Source organism: Otolemur garnettii, unplaced genomic scaffold (genome assembly GCF_000181295.1).
Source record: "Otolemur garnettii isolate 467f Iridium unplaced genomic scaffold, OtoGar3 scaffold00062, whole genome shotgun sequence".
Classification (NCBI taxonomy): domain Eukaryota; kingdom Metazoa; phylum Chordata; class Mammalia; order Primates; family Galagidae; genus Otolemur; species Otolemur garnettii.
Genome location: NW_003852457.1, coordinates 7545097 through 7567027, shown reverse-complemented (window position 1 = coordinate 7567027; position 21931 = coordinate 7545097). Strand labels below are relative to the sequence as shown.

The 21931-nt window shown below is 41.9% G+C and overlaps 1 protein-coding gene across 1 annotated transcript in view; it reads right to left on the bottom strand.

The window, feature by feature from the left end:
• Positions 1 to 1126: 1126 nt before the first annotated feature.
• Positions 1127 to 21931, bottom strand: part of LRRC6 (leucine rich repeat containing 6) — an 88967-nt gene continuing 68162 nt past the window's right edge. Inside the window, exons 11-12 of the mRNA XM_003792870.2 lie at positions 14419 to 14504; positions 1127 to 1304 (exon numbers count right to left, since the gene is read on the bottom strand). Coding sequence (XP_003792918.1) covers positions 1127 to 1304; positions 14419 to 14504 — 264 coding nt within the window. The remainder of the gene's footprint in view (positions 1305 to 14418; positions 14505 to 21931) is intronic.

The following is a 21931-nucleotide window of genomic DNA, read 5'->3' as shown; positions in this document are numbered from 1 at the left end:
CTAAGATGCTAGAGAGGCTGCTGTCGGAACCCTGTCTAACAGAGAAAGGCCCTGGAGAGAGAGCACCCACTGCCCTCGCCCCCTCCCTGACTCGCCTTCACAGCTCTTCTCTGCGCCCGGCGCCCGGCACAGCACGTGTGTGTACACTGGGCTGCTGTGTTCCCAGAATCCCTCAGGAACACAGCAGGTGCTAGGCGTTCAGTATTTATTGGATGAATACTTGGGGGAAGCTGTTTTAAACACTGGTAGATCATGATCAGAGTAACAGCAATTTTTCCTACAGTGTATGCAAAATATTGAATTCATAATACTCTAGGTAAAGAAGAAAGTAAAGAAGGAAGTGGGGGGAAGGGTAGGACAGGGAGGAAGAAGGTAAAGGAGGAGAAGAAGAGGAGGAAAGAAAGAGGAGGGGAGGAGAGGAAGGGAGAGGGAGGGCGGGAGGGCGGGGGAGGCTGTGAATGTGGCTGACAATGCAGGAGCTTTGTGCAGGTCACCGGGAGGCAACTCTGCGCACAAGTCTTATTATCAGATGACAGGTGAAGCCCCTAAGGCCCAGGGGACTAAAGGACTTGTAGAAGGTCTTTACAAAGTGGTTGAGCTGGAGTCCAAATACAGGGTGCCTGATTTCAAAACTCACATTCTTGCCATCACACCACACCACCAGAGAAAGCAGATGTATTATGAGAAGAAAAATTGAAATGCTCTTTAAAATCGTATTAAAGCATCCCATGTGGGTCTGAAATTACAGACTTGACTTCTTAGCTTGACCAGTTTGCTGAAGTACCAATTAATAATCAGTCCTTTTACCTGTGGACTTCATCTGTGCACTAGCAGGCAGTTCTGTGATTTATAACCAATGTTTTATGTAACAGTTGTGTGATCTCACTGAACATTTTCAATACCAATGCTTTGTTATAGACACATGATGAGTTGTATTATTGAAGGTATACGTTTTAATTTTAAACTAGTTTAAGAATATTACTATACAAAATACAGGTTAAAACATTAGAGCAATAATAATGATGACCAGCTCTCTGTGGAACCCCATGGATAACCCCATAATTTCTCTACACCCACAAAATCTGGAGCTGATGGGTCACAGCCTGGGACAAGGCAGCCTGATGTTTCAAATCAATGGAGGAACTTCAGGGTCATCTTCAAAGCCTGGGTCTTCCTCACTTGGGGTAATTTTGGGTTCAGATTCCAGTCTTCTGGGTGTGTGTTTTTTCTCTTGAACTATGTTAGTTATATCAGGGAACGAATGTTTGCTGGGATCCACTTCTAGTTTTTCAATGTGCTTGCTTCTACAACAACACAAAAGAAAAGGGAAATTGATGTCACGTCATTTAAAATTTCAAGTAGATTTGACTCATTCACTCATTTATTCAGCAAACATTGGCAAGTGATATATATCCCTGAAGCACAAGATAAAAATAAAAGACTGTCCCCGGCTTCAAGTAACTTACAGCCTTGTGGAAGCAAGATTCTGACTTGTGAAGAAAAAAAAGTGCTACAACGTGCTGCAGGGCTGTCCTGACACAGGCAGCTGGAGGAGAGTTCACCCAGGAAACTCTGCTTACCTAGGACTTTTTTTTTTTTTTTTTTTTTTTTAATAATTGAAAGGATACAGCAGCAGGCAGAATCCCTCAGCTGGTATCAATAACAGAATCTCTCGTGAATGCAGCTTATCAGGCTTCTGGACCCTGTTGCTTCAGGCAATCCAACCCATCAGGGTTTGGCAGGGGCATCTGTACCACCAGTTCAGATGCGCAGCAACGCTCGGCCACCAACTTGCCCTGCACAAAACCTGCGCCTGCTGCCTGCATCCAGTTCTCAACTCAGCACAAATGAAACAGAATAAGGAGGGACCTCTGTTGGCCAGTGCTCCCAGTATCATGGTCCAGAAGGAACTCTGCAGATGATGCAGGACCCGGGGCTGCATTCCTGCTGATTTTGTTTTGATAGATCTGGAATTTGGCCCTATCATCTGTAGTTTTGTAATGCTACCCTCCAGTGATTCTGATAACCAGTGAAGTTATTTTAAAATTGCAGTGCCATTCATTCATCCAGCAGATCTATGCCTGCTCCATTCCAGAGGCAATGTAGGCACCAGGGATAGTCAGTGCAAACAGGCCAAGGTCCTGGTAATATGTAATAGCACAGTGTAGTTCTCTCACATAGAATTTGCTATACTGTCGTGTAATTATCTCATTATTGGTTTGTTTTCCTACAAGACTGACATCCTTGCAACGAAGGTTTCGTGTTTTTCACCTTGTATACTTGCATACAGCTGCTGCATAAATACTTGTTGAATAAGTGAAAAAATATTATTCTACTAGAGAAATAATGAAATTATATCAGAAATTACCTCTGACCTTAAAAAAGAAATCACAGTTAGTTTAATCCAGAATCTCCAAACTTATGTCCTGAAACTACATTCATCCAGCAGACCACTGTTAGGGAAGGAAGTTCCCATTTTCCTCTGGAACTGTGAACTCTCTACTGTCTTTGCAACCCCTCCTCCTCATTTCTGTAATCTGCTCAGCCCTTGAAGGCATTTGAGTTTTTAATTCCTTTTAGTATTTTGACTAATACACACAGACCTGTGAAGAGAAATACAAAGTGCACAAAGAATATGAATAGGATAGTCTGAAGACCCAGATTGCACGCCATGAATAAACTGTGTATGGCACAGGAGGAGGAAGGGCTTCAAAGGGGCTTATGTATTCTCTGAAGAGGTGGGAGAGGTGGGAGTGCCCTGGAGGATGTAACAGGATGCGGATGCACAGAAGAGGGAACCAAAGCTCCAGAGAAACGGTGCCGTGGTCATAACCCAATCGCATCTTCTCAGATGCCCCTGAACAGCGGTATTCACTGACTCCTCTGCCTTTAAAGGGACAGAGATTCATGGCTTCTGCGATGAAGCGCTTATCATCAATGCACAGGAAATAACAGTCCTCACAAGGCTGGAGGCTTACTGCAGAACAGAAAGAACACCCAGAGCCGGCCAGAGGTGACACTCTTTAGAAAGGCCCACCTGCAGGGCTGGGTGTCGCCTGCTAAATTGTTCCTTGTCTCTTCATGAAACTTTCCCTGAACAATGAGGGTGATGCACTGTGCCCTAGAAATGTACGCAGTCAGCATGGTTTATGCTCTCCTTCTGGGAGTACAGGACTTTGGTACATGCCAGGCAGAGGGTGCCTACTAGTCCCTAATAAAAACCCCAAGCAGTGAGTCTCTAATGAGCTTCCCCAAAGGACATTTCAAATGTGCTGTTGCGAATAATTACTAGAGGAGTTAAGTGTGTCCTATGTGACTCTACCGGGACAGGATGCTTGCTTGCACCTGGTACTCTCTGGATATGGCCCCTTTGCTGAATTTGCTATAATAAATCTTAGTCATGGATATGAATATATGCTGAGTCCTATTAGTCCTGATTCTAATAAATCACTGAATCTAGGGTCATCTTGGGGACCCCTGACACATTGTCTTTTACTGAGACCTGTAGTAAGCCTCTTACCTGTGTCACTGAATCTTCAGAAAAGCTCATTACCACCTCCTTCGGGCCCAGGGGTAGGACAAAAAGAGCAGCCAGCCAAGGACAATCCACAGATAAACAAAGGCAGGGCTGGGCTGGGAAGTGAATATGGGTCTGTGATATTAACATGACATAAACTGTCCCTCATGGAAAATCAAATACCATACAAGGCACAAATAATCAGTTTCCTATCTTTCATATCTGGCTCATAAGATTAAATCCATCAAAAAAGTTCTCCATGTCTTTTGTCCACTTTTTAATGGGGTTATTTTTTTTTCATGGTGTTTTGTTTGAGTTCTTTGTAGATCCTGGATATTAACCCTTTAGTGGACATGTAGTTTGTGAATACTTTCTCCCATTCTGTAGGTTGTTTAGTTACTCTGTTCATTATTTCTTTTGCCATGCAAAAGATCTTTAATCAAGTCCGTTTTTTAATTTAAAAACATTAAGGGGGTTACACGGCTTAAGTCAAGGCCTATCATCTAACTAGTGTTCATTATACCTCTTGGGTGTTTTTTTAATCTCATTTATTTTTTTGTATTTGCCTTTAAAGTCTTAGCTATAAATTCTTTGCCTAGTCGGATGTCTAGAAGAGTTTTTCCTATGTTTCTTCTAGAATTTGTATGGTCTCCTGCCTTACATTGAACTCTTCCATCTATCTTGAATTAAATTTTGTTTATGGTGAAAGATAGGGATCCAGGTTCTTTTTATCCCCTTCATCCTGTTTCATTCTTCTGCATGTGGCTATTCATTTTCCCCACTCCATTTATTAAATAAGGCTTCCCTTCCCAGTGTAGGCTGTTGTCGGCTTTGTCAAAGGTCAGTTAGTTGTAGACGTCTGGTTTTATTTCTGGGTTCTCTATTCAATCTGTGTCTCTATTTTTATACTAGTCCCATGCAGTACTGGTTATTGAAGCTATAAGTCAGGTAATGTGATGCCTCCAGATTTGTTCTTTTTCTTAAGATTACTTTGGGTATTCATGTTCTTTTTTCATTCCAAATGGAACTTAGAATTTCTTTTTCTAGAGATGTGAAATATGGCGTAGGTATTGTGATGGGTGTCGTGGTCAGCCTGTAAGTCACTTTGGTCAGTATAGACATTTTAACGTGTTGATTCTACCAATCCATGAGCTTTTCCTATTTGTTTGTGTCATCTGTGATTTTTTTCATTAGTGTTTTGTAGTACTCCTTGTAGATATATTTCACCCCCTTAGTTAAGTATATTCCTACGTAGTTAATTTTCTTTTTTTTTTTGGCCGGGGCTGGGTTTGAACCCACCACCTCCGGCATATGGGGCCGGCGCCCTTCTCCTTGAGCCACAGGCGCTGCCCCGTAGTTAATTTTCTTTGTACCTACAGAAGTTTTTCAAAAGAAGATAGACAAATAGCTAACATATGAAAAAAGGCTCAATATCAGCAGTCTTCAGGGAAATGGAAATAAAAATTACAATAAGATGCCACCGTACCCCATCAGGCAAAAAAGAAAAAAAAAAGATGCTGGTGTGCAGAGAGAAAGGAACACTTACTCATTGTTGCTGGGACTGCAAATTAGTACAACCTCTATGAAAAACAGTATAGTAATTCTTCAAAAAAAGAAATGTAGACTTACCAGTTGGTTTAGCAATCCCACTATTGGGTATCTACCCAGAGGAAAAGAAGTCTTTTTACCAAAAAGACCTGTACTTGAATGTTGATGGCAGCACAATTCACAACTGCAAACATGTAGAATCAATCTAAGTGCCCATCAATTCATGAGTGGATAATGAAAATGCGGCATATATAATGTATACCAGGGAGCACTACTCAGCCAGAAAAATGAACGAAATAATGCCTTTCACAGCAACTGGAGACTATTCTCCTCAGTGAAGTATCTCAGAAATGAAAAAACAAACACTACATGTACTCTCTAATAACTGGGAACTAAACAGTGGGTACCCAAAGAGATGTAAAGGTCACTGGAAATCGAGAAATGAGGAGCATGGAGAGGTAAGGTACAAAACGTACCTGGTAACAGACACACAACAAGCCCGGACTCAAGCACTGTACAAGATACCCATGTAATATGCTCCTTTTGGAAAGAAGTCTGGAGAACACTTAGGGAACTAAAAGTAGGCCTGCCATTCGATCCTACAACTGTAGTAAGAGAGGAGCACAAGTCAGTGTTCCAGGATAAGGGTAAGAGGCGGCTAGTCAACTCAGCGTGCTTTTCAGTACACACCTTTCAGGTGCCTGGTACCATATCAGTGCTAGGAATCTGGAGGTGAGCAAGACACGGCTCGTTCCCCAAACCCAATGCAGTACATCCACATACTCGGCTATGTGCAGCGTGGCAAGGCCTCTGCAAGCAGAATACACAGATCGTGTTGAAGCCATAGGAGGAAACAATCCTCAAGGTCTAGAAGGAATTGCGGTAGGAATTGTACAGGGAAGGGAACTCGGCACCTGGCACTGAGGAAGGACAGGATTTTGCTAGATTTTGAGGGATCAGGACATTCCAGATAGATAACACATTCACATGGTAAGAAAACATGTGTACGGCTCAGTCTTAGCCTGGTATCATTAGAGAATGAGGTACCCAAGGGGAGCAGGGAGTGGGGGAGTCATAGGAGTGGGAAAGTGTGGCCCAATCCAGCTAGGGTGGGGTCCCAGTAAATGAGGGAAGGTTGTATGGAAGAATTAAGTTCACGTGATGAGGAGGCTGCCTGGAGAAGAGCGTTCAAGTCAGAGGCCGAAACTTATGGATACGTGGCAAGTGCTGGAGGCACAACTCCTGGAAAGGGGGGCACCTCACCCTATCATGTCTCTCTTTCCACTGTGAGGACACCCGACCGCTAGAGAGTGTGTTTATTTTCAGGGAAGTTAGAGCTGCTTCCTTTTTCTCAAGGAAGGGAATGAAGTTTAACAATGTGGTCATTATATTGAGTGTCACATAAATTTAGTTAAAAAATGGGACAGTGATACTAATCCCTGGTAGGGCCCCACTGTGCAAGTTTCTAGTGTTTCTTTAATTGCTACATGTCACAAAGTGGCTGACTGACTTTCCCTATTAGCGGCTTACAATTCACTTACCCGTTCACTCAATAGTGTTTACTGAGCACCTCCTGTGAACCTAGGCCTGTGTGGGTCCCGCCGACTGGAAAGGATAAGCTCATGCTCAGTATGTAAAGTGCTATTACTGTTATTAGCGAAAGGAGCAGTTACAATAGTGGTAATGATTATTTTTGTTTTTAAGATGTCATATGACTTGTGCCTAGTGGGACAATTTGACTGACCACACCGACCCAGCTGTTCTGATGAATTGAAAGGGCCATGCTGCTATCTCTCAGTACAGACTGAGTATCCCCAACATGAAAATCTGAAATCCAAAATGCTCCAAACTTCAAAAGTTTTCGAGCATCAACATGACACTTAAAGAAAATGCTCACTAGAGCGTTTTGGATTGTGTGTGTTTGTGTGCCAGCGTGTGTGTGTGTGTAAGTGAGTGTGAGTGTTTGAATTAGGGATGCTCAACTGTGTAATGAAAATATTCCAAAATCTGAAGAAGTCTGAAATCTAGAAAATGTCAGGTCTAAAGCACATCAGAAAGGGGACCCTCACTCTTCCCGGAGCAGTCTTGTCTGATGCTTGTGCCAGCACTGAGTGCCCAGCCTGGCCCAGACCACCAGTGCGTGTGTGAGGGAGGGGCAGGAGGAGCCGGAGCCGAGGGTCAGGCTCAGGATTAGGGTGAGCAATTCACTTCATCTGTGGTGATTTCAATAACTGTCTAAGCCTTTATACTGAGAGAAGTTCATGCACAGAAAAGAGCCTAAGTCACAAGGGCAGGGCATTCCTGAGCTGAGCATGTGGTGGATTCACAGCAGAATGTTTTCAGCTCTCCAGGAGCTCCTGTGTGCTCCTCCGGCCCTGATGCTCACACCTGACCACTGACAGCTTAGAATCACTTGGTTGTTTTATTTCATTTTGTTTTGTTTGTGATAGGGTCTCACCCTGTTGCCCAGGCTAGAATGCAGTGGTGTCATCATAGCTCGCTGCAGCCTCCAGCTCCTGGGCTTAAGCAATCCTCCTGCCTCAGCTTCCTGAGAAACTGGGAAAGCAGGTATGCACCATCATGCCTGGCCTCGGCCTCCCAAAGTGCTAGGATGGCAGGTATGAGCCACTGTCCCCAGCTTTCTTGATAATGTTAAAATCTGTAAGCTTTGAGGACCCTGGCAGGAGCTGTGTCCCTCCCCAGAGGTTACCTTCCTCATTCTTCTCTGATTTCAGACACTGTTGGGAATCCCTTAACATCCCTTGACCTCAGGGAAGGTGGGATTACAGCACCAAGGGATGAATCCTGAACAGTCTAAATCACCAATGGCAATTCCATCCCCCTCATGATGCCTTTCTACCAACAGGAAGCCAGGGGAGCCTGGCAAGGAGGAAGGTTTTATCCTAATTCCTTCTGTATGAGTTTCCTCTTGCTGCTGTAAGAAATTACACACTATGTGCATGTGTTACCTCCAGCTCTGTAGGTCAGAAGTCATGTGTCTCACTGGGCTAAAGTCAAGGTGTCGACACGCCTCATCCCTCCTGGGGACTCGTGGGACCAAGTGGCTTCCTTGCCTTTTCCAGTTTCTAGAGCCTGACCACATTCCTCTCATCTTCAAAGCCAGCATTGTCCTCACGCAGCATCACTTGGTTCTGGCTTTACTGCCTCCTGCTTCGTCTATAAGATTCCATGTGATTCCACTGGGCGCACCTGGATAACCCAGGATACTAAGGTCAGCTGATTCCAACAGCAACCTCAGTCCCCCTTACCATGTAAGGTGACCTGTTCACAAGGGTTTGGTAATAGAACTTGGCCAACTTTGGGGGCCTCTAATTTGCCTGCCATGCCTTCCTTCCTATAAAGCAATGGTTCTCAACCTTCCTAATGCCGCAGCCCTTTAATACTGTTCCTGTGGGTTGCGACCCCCAGGTTGAGAACCGCTGCTATAGAGGATGCTGACTTGGGGTCTGCCAGCTGAAGCTTGAGCAGGCACCTGTGATGCTGAAGGAAAGGCCAGAAGAACCACAGAGATACTCACCTGGGGCCCTCCTGCTCAGTGGCAGAGCCACCGGGGAGCCCCCACTTCCAGACTAAATCTTATTTGGAGAGACAGCCTAAATATTTTTTTTTTTATTGAATGGTAACTGTGTACATTGATGCACTTTGGGGGTACAGTGTGGTGTTTTCACACACAATCCAAGACACTTCCATCAAACTGGTTAACATAGCCTTCATGTAACTTTCTTAGTTATTATGTCAAAACGTTCACATTCTACTCATAGAAAGATTCACTTGTACCCTTGTAAGATGAACCACAGAAGTGAACCCTCGAATCCCTCTCCCTACCCCCTCCCCATATCCTTAGGTTGTTATTAGGTGACAGCCTCAATATTAAGCCTGTGTTAGCTATTAAGTCATTTGTAGCCAAATATAACCTAACAGATACAAGTCATGTCCAAATGTTGTCTACACAGGGAAACATAGGAAACAGGATGCCAACATCTGTCTGAGAACCAGGAATCCCATAAACTAATAGGAATCTTTACACGGCTTAATGACAAACTGGACCAATTGTGACTAAGTTTTCATAATTATAGTTATCATTTAGTACGGTTATTTAGTTGTATAAGTAATAATTATGACAACAATGGCCACTGACATTGACATGGCACTTTCCAGTTTGGGAAATGGTTTCTGATACAAATGGAGGACATCATAGTTCATGGGAGTTTAAGGGCCTACATTCTAGTCATTAATTAAAACTCAACTTTTCAACTGCTACTACACATGCTATTTAAAGGCTATATATTTGTGTCATAATTAAGGAAACTTTAAATTCATCTATTATAATACATTTTCTTTGGCTTTTAGGAAAAACAGCCTATCTCACTTCCAGGTGTATGTCTTGGCCCGTAAGTTCTGGATCTCACGACTTAGCAGCCCATGGTTACTGCACTCACCCTCTTCAGACTCCGTGAGGAATGGACTAATCTGCAGTAGAGAACGTTCATTACTCACAGATCTCTGGGTAGTAAACAGCCAGCAGCTAAGCCTGCGCTGCTTGAAGATCACGCTAATCCCCAAAATAAAGAGGAGATGGGCTCTTCTCCCTGCTGTTTCCTGCCTCTGTGTCAGAGGCCGGAAGGACAGATTCCCATCTCTGGTTTCCACACCTGACTGTCAGAACCAGAACCCTGGAGTCCAGCAAGAATAGCTGGAAGATAAAATGAGCAGCTTTATCACCACAGAAGGAAGCGTGAAAGATGATTATGTCTAAAGCCAATCACGAAGTGTAAAACACGTTGGAGATTTGTTCCATCTATCGAAGATTAAAAAGAAAGAACTTTTGGGGGGTTATATAGGGAGCTCGCGTATTTGGACCAAGACTCTCACCTCCCACTGAAAACTTTCTTGAGATCATGAAAGAGCTACTAAGATCATAAGGAAGGAAGTATAAGGTCAGAATCCAGTGAAGGCAGGAACCCTGGAGGAGGAGCAGAACCCTGAAGCCGCCTTTGCCCCCAGGCATTTGCAAGCCCTTGAAGTTGTGCTTTGGACCACTGATCTGGTAAAGTCTGAGGACAGAGGTCAAAGCCACGAGCCTGCGAGGTGGCAGTCAAACAGGATGCCCTCTCTGTGACAAGGGTACAGTGGCAAATGGGTCCTCTCGCATTGAGAGCCAATGAGAAGTAAACCCCCTCTTGCCACCTCGTGGGGAATCTGAGGGAAGCTGCCTTAGTGGGGCTGAGGAAGGCTGAGCTGTCACCACAAGCTGGGAAGTTTACAGCAGCTGCTGCTTAAAAGTCCTCAATCTCGAATTTAGATGAAAGCGGTTCCAAATTGAAAGTATTTTTCCTGGAAGCACATGCCAATGCTCTCTGGCCAAGGGCCTTCCCAGCCTCTGAGAAGCCTCCAAACTATTTGCCAAAGCAATAAAGTGTGAAACAGGTTCACTATACTGGTTCCTAACTTGTCTGAGTCCGGTAAAACCAAACATTCCCAAATGCAAATTGCATGAAGCAAGTTTATTACTTACAGGCAAGGAGCAGAAGCCAAAGCCTAGGGTTCACTGGGAGCTGGTCCCCGGGGAAGGTGCCCTGGGGATGGTGATGTCTCCTGTATATGCTCCACTTGCACTGATGCTGAGGGACCCCAGAAACCAGCAGAGGATTTCTAGGCAGCTCCCCCTTATTTCAAGAGGTTTTATTCTCAGCACATCCTACAATTATCCTTGAGAATTATAAATCAGAAAGGGGGTCAGTCTAAAGTCACCCAGATAACTTTCTATGTAGAGCAGCTCACAGTAAAATATAAACAAGCTTTCCAGGAAAAGGGGCGCTTAGCACGAGAACCAACAGAATTAACAATAGAAACAGAAATATAAGACCTTCAGATGCCGAAATGTGAAAGAATGAATTATAAATCACTACAACTACCATGTTTAAATAAATGTCTCAGACTTAACAGAAAAAGGCTGAGAGCGCTGGCTCTGGGATTGGCAATAAGACAGACGTGCCCACGTCACACCTCTCCAACATCACCTGGGGCTTTTCCCTATGCAGTAAGGCATTAAAAAGAAATAAAGAGGATAAGAACTGGAGAGAAAGAAAGCTATCACTCTTTGCAGATGTACAGAAAATCTAAAATACCCTCCAGATAAATGAATAAAATAATAACAGAAATTAGTAAGGTCAGTGGGCACAAAATCAAACACGAAAGTGACTTACATGGTGGAGATGGTTGCACTCATTGCGAATATACTAAAAACCACTGCATTGTTAACTTCTAAATGATTAAAATGGTCAGTTTGATGTAATGTGTATTTCACTATAAAAAAGTAAATTACAAATATATATGCTAGCAACAGAAAAAAACCCAACACATTTATAATAGCATAAAAACATTACACATCAAAATTAACACACTAATAAGTCTTCTGTCATGGCTGACCTTACGGAAATGTTATACAATTTTACAAAGAGACATCCAAGAAGGCGGAAAGAGATCCTAATACTAACGGGGATTCTCCTCCCTAGGTTGGTCCATAACACGAACATGATTCCAATAAAACTCCAGTTCAGGTGTTTGTGTGTGTGTGTATGAAACTTGCCAAGTTGATTCTAAAATATACAGAAGTACAAAGGGCCAAGAATAGCGAATTCATGTTCAGAGAATAAGGTGAGAGACTTCCAACCAGTTATAAAGACCCACAAAACTGCAGAAACAAAGGCAGGGGAACAGTAAAGGCTCTAGAAACATATGTGGGCCCCGATCCACGACAGAGGTGGTCGAGATGACCAATGCAGACAAGGTAAACTTTTTAATAAGAGACACTCAGAGAGTGGGGTCCCCATATTGGAAAAATACTAAACTGTCATATCTTAAACATCAATTCCTGATACATTTGATTTCCCATCAAATTATATACTTAAATGTGAAAGGCAAAACTATAAAGTCTTATAAAAGGCTATCTCCATGATTTCCAGGTAGGAAATAATTTCTAAAACAAGACCAAAAAAAAAAAAAAAGCCCAAACAAACTGAAACCATTAACTATAGAAAAAGTGTAATGATCTGGATTTTTTTTTTTTTTTTTTGGAGATACAGAGTCTCACTTTATTGCACTCAGTAGAGTGTCATGGCGTCACACGGCTCACAGCAACCTCCAACTCCTGGGCTTAGGCGATTCTCTTGCCTCAGCCTCCCACGTAGCTGGGACTACAGGTGTCTGCCACAACACCCAGCTATTTTTTTGTTGCAATTTGGCTGGGGCTGGATTTGAACCCACCACCCTTAGTATATGGGGCTGGCGCCCTACCCACTGAGCCACAGGTGCCACCCGATTTGGATCATTTTTAAATCAAGATCTTCTGTTCATTAAAAGACACCATGAAGAGTTAAGAAAGCAAGCTCTAACTTTTATAATCCTGGTTTCACCTTTTATCAATTTTGTGATCCTGGGAAAATATAACCTCTCAATCTCAGTGAAGTGAGAAATAATAGTATTTATCTTACCGTGTTAGTTTTGAAGATAAAAGATCCAAAGCATAACCCCACGTGTCCTGTAGTTAGCACTGAAGAAATGTCCTCACGACGTGGGATCACAAGAGGTCACCCAGTGTTACCCTTCCAGTCCTGATGAACAAAACCCCACCTCATCTGCTCTTCTCTCCATCTGCTGCCTCCACAGCCTGAGAAAGGGGCCACTCTAGCCAAGAGAGGATCAAAGGGCCTCCATGGCCCTCCCAGCACACTGCTGCTGCAGCTGTCCATCTTTGCCTCAAACCAACACTCCTGTCTGACCTCCATCCCCATGTGCAGCTTTGATGAGCAGCTGTTTAGATAATGGGGTCGCCCAGCCAAAGGCTGACACCTGGCCACAGTGAAGTTTGTCGAGGATTAAGAAGCACTACAAAGGACCTTGAACAAACATTTTATGTGTGGTTGTGAGATGATCATTTCTCAGTAATCAAAATGAAAAAGGCAGCCCTTGCAAAAATACCACAGGAGGGACTACTATGAAGAATTGTGCTAAGACGTCTTGAGTCCTCATGTAATCACAGTAATGATAGTTTTCCTGGGGTCTGAAAACCAGCTCCAAACTGTTTGCGATGATTTGGCTTCTCCTAGCTGGAATTCCTCACCAATTAGAGTCAGATGCTTTACATGTGTTGATGCTGCTGGGGGTTAATTATGACTGTGAATATTCATAATAGTCATAATACCCTGGAATCTTGTATCTGTAATGGAAATCACTAAGCTGGGAAACAGGAGAGCTGATTTCCAAGGTTAAAAACAGCAGCCCACTTTTCAGTAGGAATTCAATTCCATACCTGTTGTTCAAACAAACCTCATATTTAATAATCTCTACAAAACTTCAACACTTGCCTGTGGATATACCAGTGCCCGCCTGCTTTATTATGCAATGCATAAATATAGCTTTCGTTCAGGTATTTTTATGATGCTAATTCGAGCATATACATTTGTATCACAAAGATAGTTTGTCTTAGTTCAAAATAGATTTTACCATCTGGATGGTAAGAGTCTGGAAATCACGAGAAGTAGAAGGACAGTTGAGAGAAGTGGGACCTCACTGTAGAGAAGAACTGAGAAATGGGAGAACTTTGTGCAGAATACTTTAAGGGCTGTCACTGTCTAAGGGAGAGAGGCTTGGGTCTGAGGGTCTCCAGAGGCAGAGCCAGGATCCTGTTATAGGACTCAGGCAGAGAGAGGCTTTCTCACATTGGGCATATTGAGAATGGGATGGTTGTTCTCTTGAGAGGGTGAAGGTTCTGCTGGGAAAGGAATTTAAGCAAAACCCAGATGATGACCATCAGGAGACTGACAAAAGGTTGCATCATGGGGACTCTTGGGTCTTTGGTGCCCTGGGAGTTGAGGAGTCTGTGAAGTGACATGTGAGTCATAAAAGGGAGGAAGTGAAAGCAATGGTGTGAGCAGGGCTCATCAGAGTTTTCCCAACATGTCACAGCTACGTGGCTTTCAGGACACTCTGAATTCCTCCCACCCCTAGTTGTGACAATTAAGTGTGTTAATACAGGCGGCACAAAGCAAGTGCTCAGTAAACGTTAGTAGCCAGTCATGTGGATAGTATCAGTCTTATTCTTATGGGACAGTGGGAACTAATCTGTCTGTATACAGATATGTTTTTTAGGGATTAGGAGTTCATTCAAATCAAGAGTCCAAGGTTTGGGGAACAAACTAACATTCATGGTATTAATGATTTAAATAAATCTTTATTTTGGAAGCTGCTGCTTCATTTTGGAAGCCGCCTTCTACCCAACAGATGAGAAGGGAGAGTCTCAGACAATGCAGCTAAGGACCAGGGGGTGGTACCTTGAGCTTGTTTGTTCTTTGCCTCTGTCCAAAGTAGTCTTCAGTGACTTGAGTGTTCGTTGACCACTTTTGATTACTTCTTCTACCTAAAATAAAAATACGACACACACCGAGTGGTTCATTACTCTCTAAGGTACCTTTAATATACATATAAAATATGTATGTTTCAAAAGATGCTAAAATATTTTAATGTTTTCTCTACATATTCAATAAAGGAGTCGACCTGGAAGTCCCTGTATGTGGCATAGAGAAGGTTCCATCACAAATTGTGTGTTAACAATATTCTTGCAAAGCCACAAGCTATCCTACCATTTCCAAAGGCCAAGAAGAAGATATGATGCATTAATTAATTTAACAAATACTACCTGAGAGCCACCAAGATGCCAGGCCATTTGGGGAGTATTGGGGATAATGATGTGATTGCAACACTGCCTTAGAGATGCTCCCAGGTAGCTGTGCCATAGTGGAAAGGGGTTAAAGCTGGAAGGTTGAATCCCCTGTTCTCCCTGCTCACTAGGCCCTAACTTTTTCCTTTATAAAATGAAGGAATTGGCTTTTGATCTCAAAGCTTCCTTCTTGGTCTAAAAAAGTTCTATAATTCTACTACTTTTAAACTAAATAAGCTCAGTGCTAAGGATATTGAGGTCTCAATAAATAAAACTGATTCCATTCAACAAACACGCTGGGAAGATTATCCAGACCCAGCACTTCCCCTCAGGAAGCTCCTGGGATATCAGAGTGGAGGGGGAAGAAACCCGCTACTCATGAGACTCTAACCACCTGCTTGGCACACACCAGGTATTTTACATATTTTATTTAATCCCCTCATCTCCCAGCATTCCTATGAGACAGAGATTGCTCATGTGGGAGAGAAGGAATTATACAACTCTCTCCTATCCCTAGGTCTAGTTTTCAAGACAGGGGCTTCTGCCCTTTCTTTTCAAGGAGGAGAATGACCTGAGTGTGAGACTGACCAGTCCTTCCTCTGAGGGATGACTCATTCCGGGTCATATCTCCCTGGTGAGCAGGCTCATTGCTCTGGAAGGAGAGGGCCATTGCCACCCTTTTTCTGTTCTGCCTGAGACTTACTGTGTGGCACAGCTGTAACCCAGGACCATGCAACTAAGAAAAAGGACGAGGCTTGCACTTTGAGGGCCTATCATCTCCCCTGCTGCCATATGCTGGCTTAGACAAGTATGCAGGACTCACAATCTGTACATGTACCTGGGAAGGGAGTTGGAAGCCCAGTTTAGCCTCAACCCTAAGCCACCTTCCCCAATTCAAGTTTTATTAGCCTTTTCCACTGGAGTGCTAAACATTTAATCAAATTAATACTTAGGGCAATTTGTTTCCCATTTGACAAGGGATCCTTAGTTGTGGAATCCACTCAGCAGAACCTCCAAAGCCCAGCCATTGTTTATCATGTACATGCTTCAAAGAATAAACGATGAGCAAACAAACAAAGGAACGACTCCTCTTCTGAGGGACCTCAGCAGCAAGCTCAGGCCGGTGAGTGACTTTATGGATGTCCACTCCTGAACAGCAGAGCTTCTCCTACGGCACCGTCACATGGTGGCCCAAGACCAGTTTTGACATAGTCCAGTGGTACCATTTTCTGTCCTATTTTATAAAAAAGCAACATGTGTACAAATGTGTGATTTCATTCAGCTCCCTTTCACAGGGGACCATGAATGTAGAAGTACATCTTTCCTTTCCCAGAGGCCTTCCTGTGGGGTGCAGGAAGATCTGCCTAAGCTTCACCCTTTTAATATAGGAACACTAGATTGGGGGAAAATAGCACCATTAACATCAGAAATGGCTCGTGCAATGGCCAGATTTTTGCTGAGGCTCTGGAAAGAAAAAAAAAAAATGAATGCTACCAAAGCCATTAAATTTCAAGGCTGAAAGGACTTGTTCAGAAATGTTTCAAAAAAGATGCAGTCCGCATTTCAAAAACTCTTAGAAGAATGCTGTGGAAGCCACCAGAGCAATGTTTACTGAATAATTAAAGAAGGTGACTCATGGAAAGGTTCTCCCAACAAAGCAGGCTTTATTGTCAAACATAGTTTGTTTCGGAGTAGGCTAGTTCTAAAATGTTTCTTTCATTTGCTATATTTTAAAACATACTTAATGTCATAATCTTATTATTTTCCACTAAGTTTTTGCTGGCCAATGTTGTTACATGTTCGGATGTCAGTATGGCAGTGACTGTTTAGATGGTTTTAATATGAAAACAATTGGTTTTCTTCTTTGTCTTTAATTGAAAGTGGGATGAATATAAATATTTCTTTACATACTGACCTAGCCTTAAGGAAATGGAAACATGTTTTGGCTGCTATTGATTCAGTTATGATTTACTGAACCATATTAATGTCAATTGTGGATGAAAAAAAACAGAATTAAGAGGAGATTCCCTTTGGTTTTAAGGGAGGAGCGAGAGGCTGGGGGTTGTCAGGGTAATGAGAAGGTGGGAGCCAGGAGAGATGTGGTCGCATAGTATGTGTGGAACAGTGCTGGCCAACAGAATTTCCTACAATTCTATTTCATTCCAACATTTCCAAATGTTCCAACATAACTGATGGAAATGTTCCTTGCTATCCAACATGATAGTTGCCAGCTATGAGTGGCTACTAAGCATTTGAAATGTGGTTAGTGTGACTGGGAAACTAAAATTTTAATTTTATTGAATTTTAATTCTTTTTAACTTATATTTACCAGCCAGAGAGTGGGGAACATGTCCAGAGTCAGCCCTAAATCCGTCTGTGTTGGTCATGTGATAGGCTAACTCTTCTTCAGGTGCAATGGGCAGTAAGTATCCATACCAGACACCTTTTACTCATCTGTGGTCCTGGACCTTATTGCCTTTTCAATTCTGTAACTCTTTGCTCTTTCTGTCACATACCTGAGACCTGAAACTCTCATGTGACTGTGAGACTGGAGCCTAAGTCCAATCTCTCTGATCAGTGTGGGGTCTAAAGGGTGTTCCCCTGAGCCCAATGCAGCCAACCTTACAGACCGAGGTCAACCACAGAGATCACCCAGGTGCTGATTGAGGCCTCTGCTGGGCCTGCCCTGCAGCTCAGCTTCTCCCTTTTCTTGTTCCTGGCTTCTTCCTTCCCTCCCTCCCCAGACACTGCTCAATACAAATTTTGCATGCTCATCTTGGTCTCAGAACCTGCTTCCCAAAGAGCAATGACACCTTAGCACCTCTTAAAAATATTTTAATATTTTAATTACTTTAAATGAGGTCAGTGTTAGTTAAAATTCATTAAAATATCAGTTTCAAAAAAAAGCTCTGAAACTCAAAGTATGAGTTTTATATTGCTTAGCATTGTAAATGCACCACCAAGAATGGGAGCATGTGCATAATTAGAGTCTTAAAACACCCTGTTTCTAACACTGTTATCTGTCACATAATAAGCACAGACAAAGACTATGTTTATGGAAATGCAAATAGTCACAAATTTGGAACTTTTCTTCACAGGGAATTTGCTGTGCACCAGAATCTAAATGCATGTCTTATTTTTAAAAGGTATTTTCAGCTCATTTAGTTTAAAAGATTCTTTTAAGCTTAAAAGTTAGAATTAAGAAGTCAGCTGTAAGAAAAATATCAACACCGGCATTTGTATTAACACTGAAATTCATCTTAACACCAACATTTACGTTAACAGCAGGTAAAATTCTTCTGATAAGATATGATTTGCCCCAGCGGAGGACTATGGCTCAGGGTTCTGAGGCTTTGCAGCCCTGACACGTGGTCTCCCCCACCCCAACCTGCAGGCCTGCACTGCTCTTCCCCAGGAAGCGACGCTCATTAACATCAAACACCGTCTTGTTCATTTGAACTAAGTGTGTTTAGAAATAACTAATGGAAAAGTAGTAAGGGCCAAAATTTGTTTAATAAATTAGATAATGTGAGACTAATGGTTTCCTGAGTCCACAGAGAGAAATGTAATCAACTACTTGAAAATTCAATTGTGGAATAGGCACAAAGGTACAAATTAACATTTTAATGATGTTTCATTATTTTAAATCTCATAGAGTTATGCAATTGAAAGTTCAGATGAACACAGAGGTAGTAATAGAGCTCACTTTGCTACAGAATACACAAGTCCTTTCCACGGCTTTTCAGAAGGATGACTTTCTAGCCTTGGCTTAAATAGTATCCCAGGCTGGAGTCTCATTACCTCCTCAGGCAGGAGGTAATAATTAATATTTACTTTAACAAAATGAAACGATTAATATTTGCTTTAACAAAATGCATGTGGCTGCTTCATCAACCACAAAAGGTACTTACCCCAAAGAACACAGGCTATGTGAGTTGTGTAAAATTATAGCAAACTGAGGCAAGGGAGAGACTTAGGTCTTAATCCCTCTATTAATTTAGGGTGAACCACAGACATTGCCAATAGCTGGCTATTTTTCAACAATGATATAAAACAATGACTGTATATCTTTCAATTGAATATTTATATCAATTTTTATAAGAATGAGAAAATAATCACTCCATTTCAGATGAAGACTTGCTACTTGTAAATTAAAAGAGTGAATGGACAAAAGAAAGAGAATATCATCATTCAGGGAGAGAAAAAGGCATGAGCCAAGACAAGAAGGAAAATGATGCCTTAAATAGCACAGGGCATCAGGCAGGTCACAGAGGGAGAGAAGGCTGAAAAACTGGGCAAAGGCCAGGTCTTGGGGGATTTATTTCAAGGTGCTTGGACTTTGCACAAGAGCTGATGGGATGCAGTGCTTTTTCTCCCTAGACCCAGGTGATACAGTTATTCACTTCAACTCAAGAGTAATGTCTTACACACATTTCTTTACTTTCCTTAGACAAGGTGTCTGATGTTAACAAAATTTCTAAGTCCAGTGAAGTGATCACTTTTGAAGAAAGTGTCTCTTTCCTAACTAAAGAGTTACTTTTCTTCTAATTTTAAGACTATTTTTGTCATATTTCTGTTTTCTCACTCAACCCCACTCTGAAAATAGCAATGACATGTGGTCCTTTTGGGAAATCATCTAAATGTGCATAGTGGCCGTCAAATTGATTTCAGGGATGCTCACATTTGAACTGCTGGTTAATTATGCTGTTCTGTTGGGCTCTGGTTTGCCCACAGACTACTGATATGCATGTGCACATTTCTCTAGCTGACCACGGTCTCACTGGAGGTAGGTTTTGGACTCTGTACTCAAGATCACTTAGCATTTATGCATCCTCTTAAAAAGGATTATCTGCATGAAATATAATCCATTATCCAAAATTGCCCCAGAGTGAAAGGACATGAAGTTAATATGAAAGTTAAATGAATATATTCCTTAAAAATAATTTAGCATTAACATTAAATTGACTTTTACGCTCTTTAGTCTAGACTTTTGCAGGACTTTCATGAGGATGTGATATGTCTTAACTCATAGTACGGGTACTAAGCTTGTGTGCCATCCTGTCCTTCCTACCCTGCTGTTCCTCTGCTCTGTATATCACAGGGAGACAGACCTTGCAGGTCTCACCATCCAAATTCTCATGTTCCCTGGCTTCCAGCTGAGCCTGGCCACGAGGAAGCACCTGAGGGAGGCTGGAGAGCTAAGAACTCCTGACTTGATTGTGGACAGTGAAGGTAGAGAGAGATGATAAAGATTTTTTAAAGTGAGTAGATGACGGTAACATTCATTAAGATAAAGGATTTGGGAGGTGTTGTCAGATTGGAAAGAAAATAGAGTTTAGATATTAACAAAAATCCTGGAGATACATACTTTAAAATTAGTAGTATTTAGGAAGTAATCTAAAGGCAATTCAATGGACAAGATCAATACGAAGAGAGTAAGAAGGGAATTAAATAAGAAATGGGCAAAGGAAGAGGCACATACACAGGAGACTGCAAAAAAATGAACAGAGGGGTAGTAAATAAAACAGAGGTACGTGAGTATACAAAGATATAAAAAGAGCTTAATTAAAAGGCTGAGGAGGCTCCAACAGTATCTAATGCAATGGAGAAATAAAGTAAAATCAGTATTGCCAAGTTTCTATTAAGTTTAGTAAAAAACATACTTTGTTCAATGTGATAGTTTGACAGATAACAATAATAAACTTATTATATTGTATAAGTTATATATAAAGCATGCACACATCCTATTTAAAGGTATTAAACAGCAATTGAAAGCAGTGAGTTGACTAGAGGGAGGCTGACACTTGACAGAGGGACTGCAATGAGTAAAATGCATGTCTACATGACATTTCAGTACAAGGTAGTCCCTGGCCTTGATGGAGAGGGTGGCTAGTACTCAAGCACAAAGATGTGCTCTTACTGGCTCAAGCAGCAAAAGATAAAATCTGAGACCATCAGGACTGCTGAAAAGTAAAAGATCCACAGAAAGGGGCCCCCAGATAGGCATATAAATTCTACCCAAATCCTTGGCTGACTATGCATGCAAGGCAGTAATTCTAAGGAGCTCAGCGAAATCCAAGAACCAAAAGCTTAAAACCAAATAAACAAACAGAACTAAGTTTCCATTTGCAGCCTGAAAGAGACAGCGTGTAGAAACTTAATATAGTCAAATTAACTGTGACAGCAAAAGTCAACTTCCCAGGGAATAAATGAATATGGTCCCCACAACATATCATCAACAATGTCCAAAACACAATAAAAATTTACTAGACATGTGAAGAAATAAGAAAATTCTTCTGACTTCAATAAATAAAAAATAAATGGAAAAAGACCACAAGATTATCCAGATATTAGAGTTAAAGAATGGATAAAAATACCAGCAGACCGGCAGAAAAATTAGGTGGCTTTCTAAAACTGGAAATTCCATAAATGAAAGGTATAAGACCTGAAATTTAAAAAAAATCACTAAATAGAAATAACAGCAGAACAGAGAAGGCAGAAGAAAAGGTCAATGAACTTGAAGATAGGTCAACAGAAATTATCCAATCTGAATGACAGAAGGAAAAGAGTTTTTAAAAATGCCCAAAGCAGCTCAGTGCCTGTAGTTCAGCAGCTAAGGCGCCAGCCACATACACCCGAGCTGGAGGGTTCGAATCTAGCCCGGGCCTGCCAAACAACAATGAAAACTACAACCAAAAAGTAACCAGGCATTGTGGTGGGTGCCTGTAGTCCCAGCTACTTGGGAGGCTGAGGCAAGAGAATCACTTAAGCCCAAGAGTTTGAGGTTGCTCTGAGCTGTGATGCCACAGCACTCTACCTAGGGTGATATAGCAAGACTATGTAAAGGTACACAAAGCATCAGTGTTAGATGGGGCAAAATAATTCTTCAGATAGTGGTCTAGGAACATGTTTTTAAACAAGATTTTTCCAGGTGATTCTTATATTCAAATGGATGAATATACACCTGGCTAGAGTCTTAAAGAAAAAAAAAAATAGAGGTTTCAGCCAGACAAATATTTAAAGAAAGAATGGCTAAAACTCTCCAAATTCAAGTATATGTACATGGTGATTCAAGGAATGCACAGAACCAAAGTTGTACGAAAAAAATAAAATCATATAGATGAAAA